Genomic DNA, 11,371 nt, shown 5'->3' with positions numbered 1-11,371 from the left:
TCTGTCGAGGTAAGGACTTGCTGGAAAGCGTCTCGTCTTATGAAGAACCAGAAGGATGATAAGAAGAAAATTAAAACTCATCAGTTCAGTTAATATCTGGAGATCCCTGCTAGGTGCTGCAGGGAATTCCTGTCTGAAGAACTAAAACGCACGTCCCTGCCCTGGGGGAGATTAAACCTCAGTGGCGGACTGTATAACAACATGACAAGTTAGACAGTAAAAGCTTTAAAAATAAGCAGTTAAAGAGAATAATGGATGTCACAGAGCCTCTTCTGCGAACTGTCAAATGAGCTGCACAGATGATAATTGTTAAGAGCTCAGAAGGGGAGGAATGAATCGATTACCTGTATTTATAGCTCTGCATGTTAACGTTGGTAAAATAGATAAATTTTCATTAATAAAGACTGACACTTCCGACTTACAACAGCTTAACCGCCACGTCCACACGCTGGAGTACCACCTGACCCGGTCTCCACTCCCAGGCGGGCAAAGCAACTCAAAGCTGGAACTCAAATACTCCTCGGCCAAAGGTCATGGCGGCGCTACTCACAACAGGCAAAAGGTGGCAGCAACCCAGGTGCCCGTCCCGGAGGAACGGACGCACTACGTACACCCACGCAATGGAATATGACTGGTGGGAAAACCAATGACGTTCTGGTACATGCCAGGTGCATGAACCTTGGGAGTCTGCTCAGTGAAATAAGCCGGACACGGAAGGGCAGATGGTGTATGATTCCACTTCCATGAGGCACCTGGAATAGGCACATTCTCAGAGAAAGTGGATCAGAGGCTATCAGGATGGGGAGAGTGGGGAGCAGGGACTTACTGCTTCCTGGGGATGGTTTCAGGGAAGAGATGGAAGTTTTGGAACTAACATAGTGGCGATGGTCTTCAGCCATCCATGGGATGTTACTGAACTATACACTCCAAGATGGTTAAGATGGCAAATGTTTTACATGTATGCATAGAACTGTCCTGTCTGCATGACCCAAGCACGGAGCTGTACACTTTGAATGGGTGACTTGTACGGTAAGCAACGCCTGTCAGCTCTAAAAAATCTTGTTCAGAAACAAAGCAAGTAGGGTGAGCGGGGGTGGGAAGACACTGAGATCTGGCACTAGAACTAGAGAGTGGACCCCAGGAAAAGGTTTCCAGCCTAGAAAGTCCAAGGAGGGATCTAAGAGCAAGCGGGCCGAGGGAGCAGGAGGCAGAGCTGCCTACGGACCCGGAAACCTGCAGCTGCTTTCTGTGTGGGTGGGGTTGGGTAACGTGGAGTCAGTTGCGTAGCAAGAGGTTACTAAAGGGAACCCCGCCCCGCTGCACACCACTGCAAAGTACTTCCAGCGGCAGGGGAGGAGCTGGGAGGCGGTGACCTTGAGCTCCCAGTTCTGGGGGCAGGCGGCACGCCTCAGCTTGTAGGTCACCCCAGGTGGGGACTAACACGAACATGCAGCAGCATACCTGGCCATCGCACAGGACGCAGACGTGGTCCGTGGCAAGTGCAGGTGTGAGTGCTGGGCCCACACCAAAGGGGGCTGAGCTCGTGTTCTAGCAGTGAGTCTGCTGTCTACTTACTGGTGTGATCCTGGGGGCGCCCTCCAGGTCCCACCTACTATAGAACCCACCAGGGGTGAAGGAGAATTTCCCTATGGCGTTAAAGCATCCACTGCAAGGCTCTCAGAGACTGTTAAGGGCATTGAAAATAGGATTTGGCGACTCCTAATTTGGAGGAGGTAAATCCCTTTAGTAAGTGGACCTGACGTGTGGACTCAGACTGGGCTACTTTCTGAACCCACATCTTCTTTAGTTTTGTGTAGTTTAGAAAATGAGTAAATTACAAATACACAGCACAGGTTTTGGTAATGCTGCAATAGAACGCTAATTGGGTCTACTAGGAATTCTTCATCTCAGTAGGAGTCAGAATTTTCTGATGACTGGTACTACTGAACATCCAGCAGACCACTTCATGAATCAGCAAGCCTCTGCCACTGAGGATGGATTTCTGGAAAGTTCTAACAGCTGCAACTTGACCTGGAGTACCCATGAGAATTTAGGGCCATCTCCTGCATGGAAACTCACCAGGCAGAGAGCTGACCCGCCAGAAGCTGCAGAATTCCAAGAGAGACCTAGAACCTCCACATGTCCTCACGGGTGCTAGGCTTTTTAGAGCTCTGAGGTCCCTGCGCCTACTGAGCACACCACAGTCTAGTGCTGACTTCCTGCCTTTCTGGGTTTACATGTGACAAGCGTGGAAAAGGTGAATTAATTTGATAGCTGTCTTTAATCTATTGTTAGGAATCTCTGTGCTCCATCTGAATATACTCTGCAGGTTAGAGAAGAAATGCGAAGATGTTGAGAGTCATTTTTAAAAATGATGCATTTGTGATTACTACGATAGATGCTTCTGGCTCTTACGTAATAACACCACTGGGACATGTTCCACTCTAGTGTCTAATTATTATTGATAGCTTATCAATCCCATCATGAGGCAGTTGATGGAAGTGAGATGGTGCTACAAGCAGGAGGAGGAATGTTTGCTTAAACGGCCTCGACTATCACTCTGAATAAAGGATAAAGCCACCAGAGTTCACGACTGCCTTGTGTTGTCATGGCAATAGATGATTTTCATCTTTTTAAAATGATGAAAAGAAATAAGGAGCTAAGAAGTAAACACATCAGCCTCGGGGGAGAAAACATGGCTGGATAATCAGATACAACCCTGTGACCCCTTCCTGTGGGGACGCAGCAGAAGACAGAAAATGTGTTTCTGATTTCTATTTGCCAATCTCAGCCCATTCCAGCCTTCAGGACCAAGGTCAAAACTCATCTCCGCCAAGAAGCTTTCCGTGACTTATCTTGCTCCTGATTCCATCGTGAATGCTGTATGTGAAAAACACTGCTCCTCTGTACCGTGACGTGGGTTACTAAATCCAGGCTCCCCGATCGAATGCACGGCCACCCTTGTTCCAAGCAGACATGGAGAGCGCAGGCCACGCGCCTGCTCAAGCTCACTAGTCAGTTGGGGTACAGGCAGGTCTGAACCCGGAGCCAGATTTTTTTTTTGGGGGGGGATGACTAAGCATGGCTTTAAGTTTATTAATTTAAAAAATTTTTATTTTATTGCAATAATACTGAACATGAGTGTTTTTTAAAGCACATACATTGCAGTGTAGTGACCAGGTGTACGATGCGGTACAGTGGCTCTCTAGACTGTTCCTCTCTTGCTTCACTGAGAAGAATGCCCATGGATTCAGTGACTCCCCAACTGCCCAACCCACACTTCATGGGGCTCTTGATACAGTTCTTGGATTCTATGAATTTGACTGTTTTGGTACCTCATATAAGAGGTTTCTGCAGATCAGACTTCCCTTCTCTTAGGTATCCGTCGTGTGCACAGGCCATGCTTTCAGCCCATCACCTGATGGACATGTAGGTTACTCTGGACCGTGCCGAACATGGGTGCACAGAGCTCTTCAAGGAACTGAGGTCAGTTCTTTTGGACAAGTAGCTGGAAGTGGAATCACTGCATCCCATGGTAGTTCTAATTTTGTTTTGGGGAACCTCAATATCGCTTTCCAGAGACTGTGGTGTTCTGCATTTCCACCACCGATGCGACAGTGCTCCAATTTCCCCACATACTCGTCTGCTTTTGAGAACAGCCACGCTGCCACCTCGAGGGGATGGCTCCTCGAGTTTTCACTTGCATTTCCCTGATGAGTGATGTGAGCCTTCTTCCGCACAGCTGCTGAATGTTCACCTGCCTTCTTTATGAAATGTCAGCTCGAGTCCTTAGCCTATTTTTAAATAAGAGTTTTTTTTGGTGGGGTGGGGGGTACTGAGATGTCCAGAGTCCGAAGTCACTCTTCACCACTAGGCTGTACTAGTTCTCTCATCAGACCCCCCTGCCCTCCAGTACTGAAGATGTAAACTAGCTGACGCCGCTGGCTCCCCCAAGAACATGCTGGGTGGGGGACAGGCCTTCTCTGAGCACGGGGCAGGGTGCACCCCATGAGTGCTGTCCAGTGGATGGGACAAGACCTGCCGGTACTTCAAGGAGGCACTGCTTCCTGCTCCATCCTGCCATCCAGCCAGAATGCACGTCTGGTTGCCTTTTTTTTTTTTTTTTTTTGTGGGACCCTCGCCAGTGGCCGGGGCACGAACCGGCGCTGCAGAGGCTGCGGGCAGCCTTGCAGCCTAGCGCTCAACCGCTGTACCACCAGGGGGGTCCACACGTCTGGTTGCTTTTAACCGCCCTCCCCAGGGCGAGATGGAGAAGCCAATGGCTCCAGGCCAAAGCGCTTGTTCCCACATGTTAAGTAGCTCCCTGTTTAAGTCATTAGGGAGGACACACTAAATCCACTTCAAATTCGGTGTACCTGTTCCCTGCAGAGGGTAGCTTGCACATTGGCATCTAGGTGAGTGTCTCTGCGTGGCTGTGCACACACATCCATGCATACACACCACCTAAGTCATTTTGTCAGTGACCACCTTCTAGAGAAGTCTGAATCAAGGGGCCGGTGAATGACCCCACCCTGTGACTTAATCCATCTTTTGCAAACGGGGCCCTGCCCTGCCCCGCCCCGCGGTAGCCAATCCTCTGCCATCCCCTTCTCCCTGTCGAGGAAGGCACAGCACGTTGGCAGTGGGTTTGTGACATGCAGGGGACAGACGGTGGGGCACAGTGTCTCTTCCAAATGCGGCCCTTCAAAATGCAGCCCCTCAACCAGGCTGCTCAACCCGCTGGCTTGTCGTGAATGGAGCTCTCCGAGGATGGGCTCCGCTGGACAAGCCGTCCTGTCACCCGAGATGTGTCAGAGCTCTGCACTCTCACTCACCTGGGGGCCGCCACAAGTCCCTTCCACCGACCCCGTGCTCCCACCCCGCCTTCCCTCCAGCTGGACCCCCACATCCCACGGCAGGGGCCACGCTGGCCACCAGTCACCCAGGAAGCGACACTGTAGGTGATGTGGAGCCCACAGTGCGTGGGGTAGCTCCTGGCCCACCACATACGTGTGCGCGCGTGTGTTTCCCCCCAGTGTTAAGGGATGTTAGTTTTTCAGGGCACCATCTTTTGAGCAGTAATTTGGTGCGCAGTAATTTCGTAGTTTCCTTACTATGATTTTTCTAGAATAATTTCTTTAGGTTTTCAATGAGGTCAAAAGCAGAACACGTCGAGGCAATTTTCTTTATATGAACTTTCTTGAGGGTGAGTCATATCTGAAATATTGAGTGATATTTAGGAGCCAATTTTCTTAAAGCCTACATCTTGGCAACATTCCCTGTAATGCTGAGCAATTGCTTACACGTGTGAAGTGATGCTGCAGCTGTACCTGGTGATCTAAGTAACACACGAGGCACCTGCCAGAAACATCCAGATAATCCGAAGAAGGAATCAATGAACAAATAGTGGATAATGGACAAAATGATCTCTGGTTGGTCAGTTGAGATGAGCCACTTGGTCACATGCTTCAAAAATGACCCTGGTAACCCAAGCCTGTGTGAGCGGGCCGCGGGCTCTCTAAAGCACAGTTCCAGGGTGAGGCGGAGTTGGCAGAGGGTCTGAATAAGACTCGCACCTGTAAACTCTGCCCCGGGAGATTCCAGGGAGGAGAGAAGGCTGACTCAGCATGTGGAGGCAGTCAATGCTTCTCCAACCCAGTAACACATATTCAAGAGCTCTGGCGCTGTGACAAACAAAAGCGGGGCTCAGGGAGCGACACCCAGGCTCCCATAGCCTGGGCCTGGTACCCTGCGCACAGTGGGTGCAACCAGGACATCGTGGGGCTCAGAGGAGGGGGCAGGACAATTTATATTTGTTGAATTAATGACTTAAGAGAAATTGTTTTTTTTTTTTGGCCAGTAATTAAGATTGCTATTTTTTCAATGGTCTGGGACCCAAGTCCCAATTCTGCTACTGAGAACTTTATCAATATGGGTCGAGGCACTTACCTGTCCTGGGCCTCAGTTTCCTCATCTAGTGAATGGGACTAGAACTACTGGCCTGGTAAACCCCATCAGTGATGCACCGGATCGAGCAGGTGAAAACATTTGCTGAGTGTTGTTCTGACCCCTCCCCCACAACCCACTGGCTCCTAGGCTGCTCCCGCCCCCACACCCCCCCTCCCCACCACACCCTGGAGTCCTTACAAGTGGGAGCTGCAGACCATCCATCTGCTCTGGCAACTAACAAAGCCACACACTGGGGGTCGGGATAACCGCGGTGCCTTGGCCTTCCTCTAAATGGTCATCTGATTCCGGGGATGCAGTGACAGTTGTTTAGACAATCGGGCCTACACAGGTGGGGTAACCGTTTTTAGTATCAGGTTGGCGCAATAAGACACTGGCACGGGAGGTGCCGTCACCTGCCCAGTGGCCTATGACGCTCCAGCTGCTGGGCTGAGGCTGACGCACCCGGGGGAAGGAGTCGGCATTTCAAGCAGGTTCAGGGCCAGACTAGGGGGTGAAGAGCGAAGAGGAGGTGAAGGGGGGACATGGGGATCAGAGTTCAGATGCTCTGGGCCCAGTTGAAAGTGGGTTTGGGAGCAACAAGGCCCAGAGTTGGGGAGGCAGGGCCTCCACTGCTGACACTGGAGCCCTGACGGGCTGGAGAAGCTTCCAGCAGGAGAGCAGCTGAGAGGTTCCCTGACTGCTGCACTTGGGGTTGCCGGACACCCTTGTTTTCTCAGGAGTGATGCTTTCCCTTGAGCCCCCCTGCATCACCCCCATGGAAGGGGTCACCCTCGACACCCCTTTTCCATTCTAAACCCCTTTCTTCCTCACTGCCTGCTTCTTTGGGCCTGCTGCTCACTGCTGTCCTGATCCTCCCTGCCTACCTTTGAGGCCCTGCCCCCCACTTATCCCATGTGAATTTGCGACCTCACCTACTCAGGTCACGCCTGCGAGGCCTCTGACCTTAAAAAGCTCCCTCCCTCCCTGCTTTTTCCTCGAACTGTTTCCCTGCGGCATCCCCACAGGACCCGGCTGGTTTTTATGGGACTGATACTGTTTTGTGTCGTGATGATTTCTAGATCTTACCTTGCTCATTACCCTGCACCCCTCCCGAGGACGAGGACAGAATGTCTACCTTATTTATGTAACCCCTGCATTTCCAAGCGTGCTGTCTCACACCGGTGGGGCCCATAAATATGCACTCTGTGGAACTTTGTGATCACTCTGTCCTAAGAAGCTGTAATTCACCCTCACCCGTTTTTTCCTCACTCCACAATGAAGTCACAATTATGTGATCACATGACCCAGTAGTTTCTCCCTCTATAAAACAGTTTGCTGGTTTTGCTTGCTCCTACTTGGATTCAAATCCACTTTCCAGTCTCTTGGGCCCTAAACAGTTTTTTTCTGGGCAACAGTCACTTACTCGCACCAGAAAACAATATGACATCATTCTGTGGGCGCCTGTCCCCACGGCGGGGGGCAGCCTGAGGCCCTTACCAACTCCTCTCTGCTCTCTAGCCTTGACCTGAGCTTCCCCACTTGGGGTAATGGCCCCAGTGCATTTCATTGTCCTCATGGGGGGCAGGCGAGCCCCTACATCTCTCTCTGATGAACTCTGGTGCTCGTGGCTCTTACTGCCTGTGGGTGTCCCTCATATGCACCTGCCTACAGGCCCCAAGCCCCAGGTCATTGCCACCAAGGTCCTGGCAGGCTGCCAGGCATCTCAGCTCTGCCTCTCAGTCCCCACCACTGTCTGGGGGGAAGAGGACACAGCTCTGTCACCTTTTCCTCAGACACACTATCCCCTTCCCTCCTGGGCCCAAGGGTTGAGATCCAGTGTCAATTCAAAGCTCGTCCTTCCAGAATGAGACTCCACTCAAGCGCGTGGTCAGTGTTTTAAACTGTTTCTACTTCTGTTCAGTGGTGGCCAAGGGCTGTGTGAGGCTGTTGGGTCCTTTTCTGAACGCTACAAACCACCCACGCCCTGCCCCAGGCTGGGCGGCACCTTTCTCCCGGTGAAGGACCTGCAGAGCCCACAAAATCCCCGGGCTGGAGGGCAGGAGGCACTGGGGAGGATGTGCTATTGACCCAGTTGGGGCTGGTATAAAAGCGCGGCCCTGCCTAGACAGGGAGCCTGGTCTCCCTGGCCCCAGGCCCCCTGGCCTCCGGCATGATGCTAAGACCACAGGCGCCGTGACAGTCTTCTCTGCAACGCACTCAAGATCAGGCTGAGCCATTAACTGGGGAAGGAGCACATCGAATGAGACAGACGCTCGCTGCATCATGGAAACCTAAAACAGAACACCGAGCCTCACCGTAAAGACGGGAGGGGTGCCAGGCAGGAAGAGCTACAGCGAGGATATTTTAATCAGTCTATCTGTACAGTCTGTAATGATTTCAAAGTATGGGAATTTATTATCTAATCAAAAGGATTTGTGATGGCTAATTAGTGACATTGTATCCAATCAGGAATTAAAAATTTGGGTCTAATTGTGATTGCTGAGCTTCGCATCCAGTTATGGGCTGGGGAGACTTTGGGTCTATGAGCCATGGAGATCAAAGGGGTGCAGGAGGCCACGGGACTGCTCCCGAGGGGCAAGATCCAGGGGTTCACCAGGCAGCCCCAGCACAAACCGAGCTCTGAAGTCTGGCGGGAAAGCGCAGGAGAGGGGGCGCTGGCGCCAGGGTTAACAGTCTTGCAAATATAATAAATAATTCCCCTTCTCCCGGGAAGCACACAGAGTAAAATGAGTTCTGTATACTTTGGAATAAACAGTAAAGCTCTCTGGGTAAAGAGCCAACTGGCAGTTTGAAAGATTGGGTTAATCAGACACGGGAAACTTCTGATTAATTGGACAATTACTTCAAAATCTGAGAGAGCCAAGGCGATGTTAGAGAAATATCCTGACCAACTGGGAATAAATTCAATAGCCTGAGGCGGAGTTTTAAGCTTACACGGATTGAAACGGCACTGCTGCGTAATTTTTATGATCCCAAGCCCCCCAGTGTACAGGGTCTATAATGATTTTTTTCAAGACCAAAATGATTCAAAATTATTTTGGTTAGAACAATGATGGCCAATGAGTCTGACATTCCCTTGACATCGCTTTAGGCCTCTCGGACATGGCGGAACCCGAACTGCAGGGGCCAGGAAGGGGGACTGTCAGGTCGGAAGGGAAGTGGCCCAGATCCACAGAACTGTCTCTGGGGGAGGCAGCAGCACCCCGCCTGCTCCTCCTGGAAGTCTGCAGTGCACAGCCTCACCTGGTGGGGGCGTGCTTTTGCTCCTCCTCCTCATCTGTGTCGCTGCTGATGGTGATGACGCTGACCGTGGGGCTGGGGGTGTCGGGAATGACAATGGTCTGCCGCTGCCGCTCCCTGGTGGTGCTGGAGGCACCGTCACCCCAGCCGCATGTGACGGAGGAGCTGCAGGCCGGGCTGCTGTGCACCAGGGCGCAGCGGGGAGGCGTGTTCTCCTTGACGCGCTTGGACCGCTGAGGGGAGCTGATGGCCTGAGAGGAAGACACCTCACAGGTGGAGACGTTTCTGTAACGACAGAGCCACACACACACACTCAGTGGAAGGTCAGGCCCAGCAGCTCCTTCCAAGGGCCTATCTGGAAACACCAGCTTGGTTGAGTCTCCATTAGAAAGGGGGGTCAGGGCACTCAGACTCTATCCGTAGCTACAAAATGTGGTTGCCGCTAGAGCTCTTTCTTTCTACACAGATGGGGCAGCAGCCTGCCTTCTCTGGGCTTGGGCTCCTGTACCTGCTTCCGGCAGGATAGAGGGGGCAGTTGTGCCTCTCAGGAGAAGGTAGAGGGACTGGGCTGGACATGGGGGTGCAGTAGTACAACCCAGAATTCAGGGGTGTCTGTCCCAACACAGCACCATCTTCAGGATCAAGGTCCTACTTCCTGAGTCCATCTGTCATCCTCCCAGACACCCTTATGTTGTCTTGGAGGGAGCTGGAAGAAATGGTTATTTGTCATCTGAAGCTTTGATTTTCTTGCTAACGGCTGGTTTTACCGTCTATTAAACTAGCACACTCACTTCCTACAAGTACCTGGAGCTAAAGTATCTAACACTGCTGACCTTCAAGTTTACCTTTCGCGCCTTCCTCTGGCAGAGGGACATGACTATGAAAGTATTGAGTGGATAATTAAAAAAATACCCCCTTTCTCCATCAACCCTTGTTGACCTTGGCTGTATCTATACAGTGAGACAAACGCGAAGGGATGACACTGGACTCTGTATGTCCTTAGGGATTCTAGCACCTTCTGTTAAAGAGATGCAGGAAGATGAAAATCATTCCATAAAGATGGATTTCACTCAATCTCTATCTAGCTGGTGTCAGATACACTGCTTGTTCCTTTTTGAGGGCTGGCAATAAGTTTTAATAAGATTATTCCACTGTTTGCACTTAACATAAACCTCTGTACTTGCTCTTGTTAACATGCTATAATTTCGAGATCACATTTTTCACTACTCCAGCAGTTAAAAGAGCTTCACTGGGCACTGCTAAGCCCTAGCACCAGCGAGGGCCACTCCCTGCCCCTGGCCAGGGACGGGGCACATGCAGACACTCCCTAATGCTGAGAAGATTTTGAAAGCCCCATCTCCTGGGGTTCTCCCTCCAAGGAGACACCCCGGCTTCCCACCTACCTGGCAGAGGACTGGTGCTGCTTACTCTTCCGGGAGGAGGTGGTGCTGGTCGGCTGCTGCCGCATCACGTGGGCTACACCCACGTTTAAGGGTTGGGCTGCTGGAAGGGTCACATGACCAGTCAGGAGCGCTGGCTGCTGCATGATGGGATTGTAATGGTTGCCGTGGGCATGCGTGTTCCTGAAAAGGGAGATGGGCAAGCCAGAACTTTTATTGGTTTTAGGAACACAGGACTCCTTGATAGCATAAAGGTTCCCCCCACCACTTAAAAGACAAATTAAAACCAGCCATTGGTTCGCATTGCCCTGTGGGTGCTGAAGAGAGGGGCCCACCTCTGACAAGTCATCAATAAATTTCCAGATGTTCTGAAGGAGTGGCAGGAACACAATTTATTGGTGGGGGAGAAAGAGGACATTTCACATAGGAAGAATGGCAAATACGGGGAGAGGTCGCTTACTCTGGGGACAGGAGATAAATATCCCAAACAGATAGATATCCCAAAGTGTTTAAAGTTCCTAAACAGGTGACTATTGGGTATTTTATTTCAGAATTTATAAAGTGTCTTCAAAGGTTTATTCCACTCTGTGAGGCAGCTGGATATCTTAGCAATACCATTTCATAAGTGAAGAAATTGTAGTTTATGTGCAGAACAAGCCTTGAAGACTGGGAGCCATATGTTTCTGGCTTTAGGAAGTGTTAACATTCTTTTGAATTCTCTCGGTGGCTAGCGCCACGCTCAGGCATGTAGCAGCTGATCA

General features: G+C 51.1%; 1 protein-coding gene across 1 annotated transcript; it reads right to left on the bottom strand.

The window, feature by feature from the left end:
• Positions 1 to 9,157: 9,157 nt before the first annotated feature.
• LOC119253965 (homeodomain-interacting protein kinase 2-like) lies at positions 9,158 to 11,131 on the bottom strand. The gene is made up of 2 exons (XM_037521187.2): positions 10,614 to 11,131; positions 9,158 to 9,495 (listed from the first exon to the last, which is right to left on the bottom strand). Exons 1-2 carry the CDS (start codon positions 10,754 to 10,756, stop codon positions 9,210 to 9,212), a joined length of 429 nt encoding a protein of 142 aa, XP_037377084.1. The 5' UTR covers positions 10,757 to 11,131; the 3' UTR covers positions 9,158 to 9,209.
• Positions 11,132 to 11,371: the final 240 nt, after the last annotated feature.

Source organism: Talpa occidentalis, unplaced genomic scaffold, assembly GCF_014898055.3.
Source record: "Talpa occidentalis isolate TD23 unplaced genomic scaffold, MPIMG_talOcc4v2.1 talOcc4.2504, whole genome shotgun sequence".
NCBI lineage: Eukaryota > Metazoa > Chordata > Mammalia > Eulipotyphla > Talpidae > Talpa > Talpa occidentalis.
This window is presented reverse-complemented; position numbering and strand designations above follow the sequence as displayed.

Coding starts and splice junctions, on each gene's coding strand:
- LOC119253965 (XM_037521187.2), bottom strand. CDS start 10,756: ATGCAGCAGCCAGCGCTCCTGACTGGTCATGTGACCCTTCCAGCAGCC. Junction 9,496..10,613: donor CAGCACCAGTCCTCTGCCAG/GTAGGTGGGAAG, acceptor CTGTCGTTACAG/AAACGTCTCCACCTGTGAGG.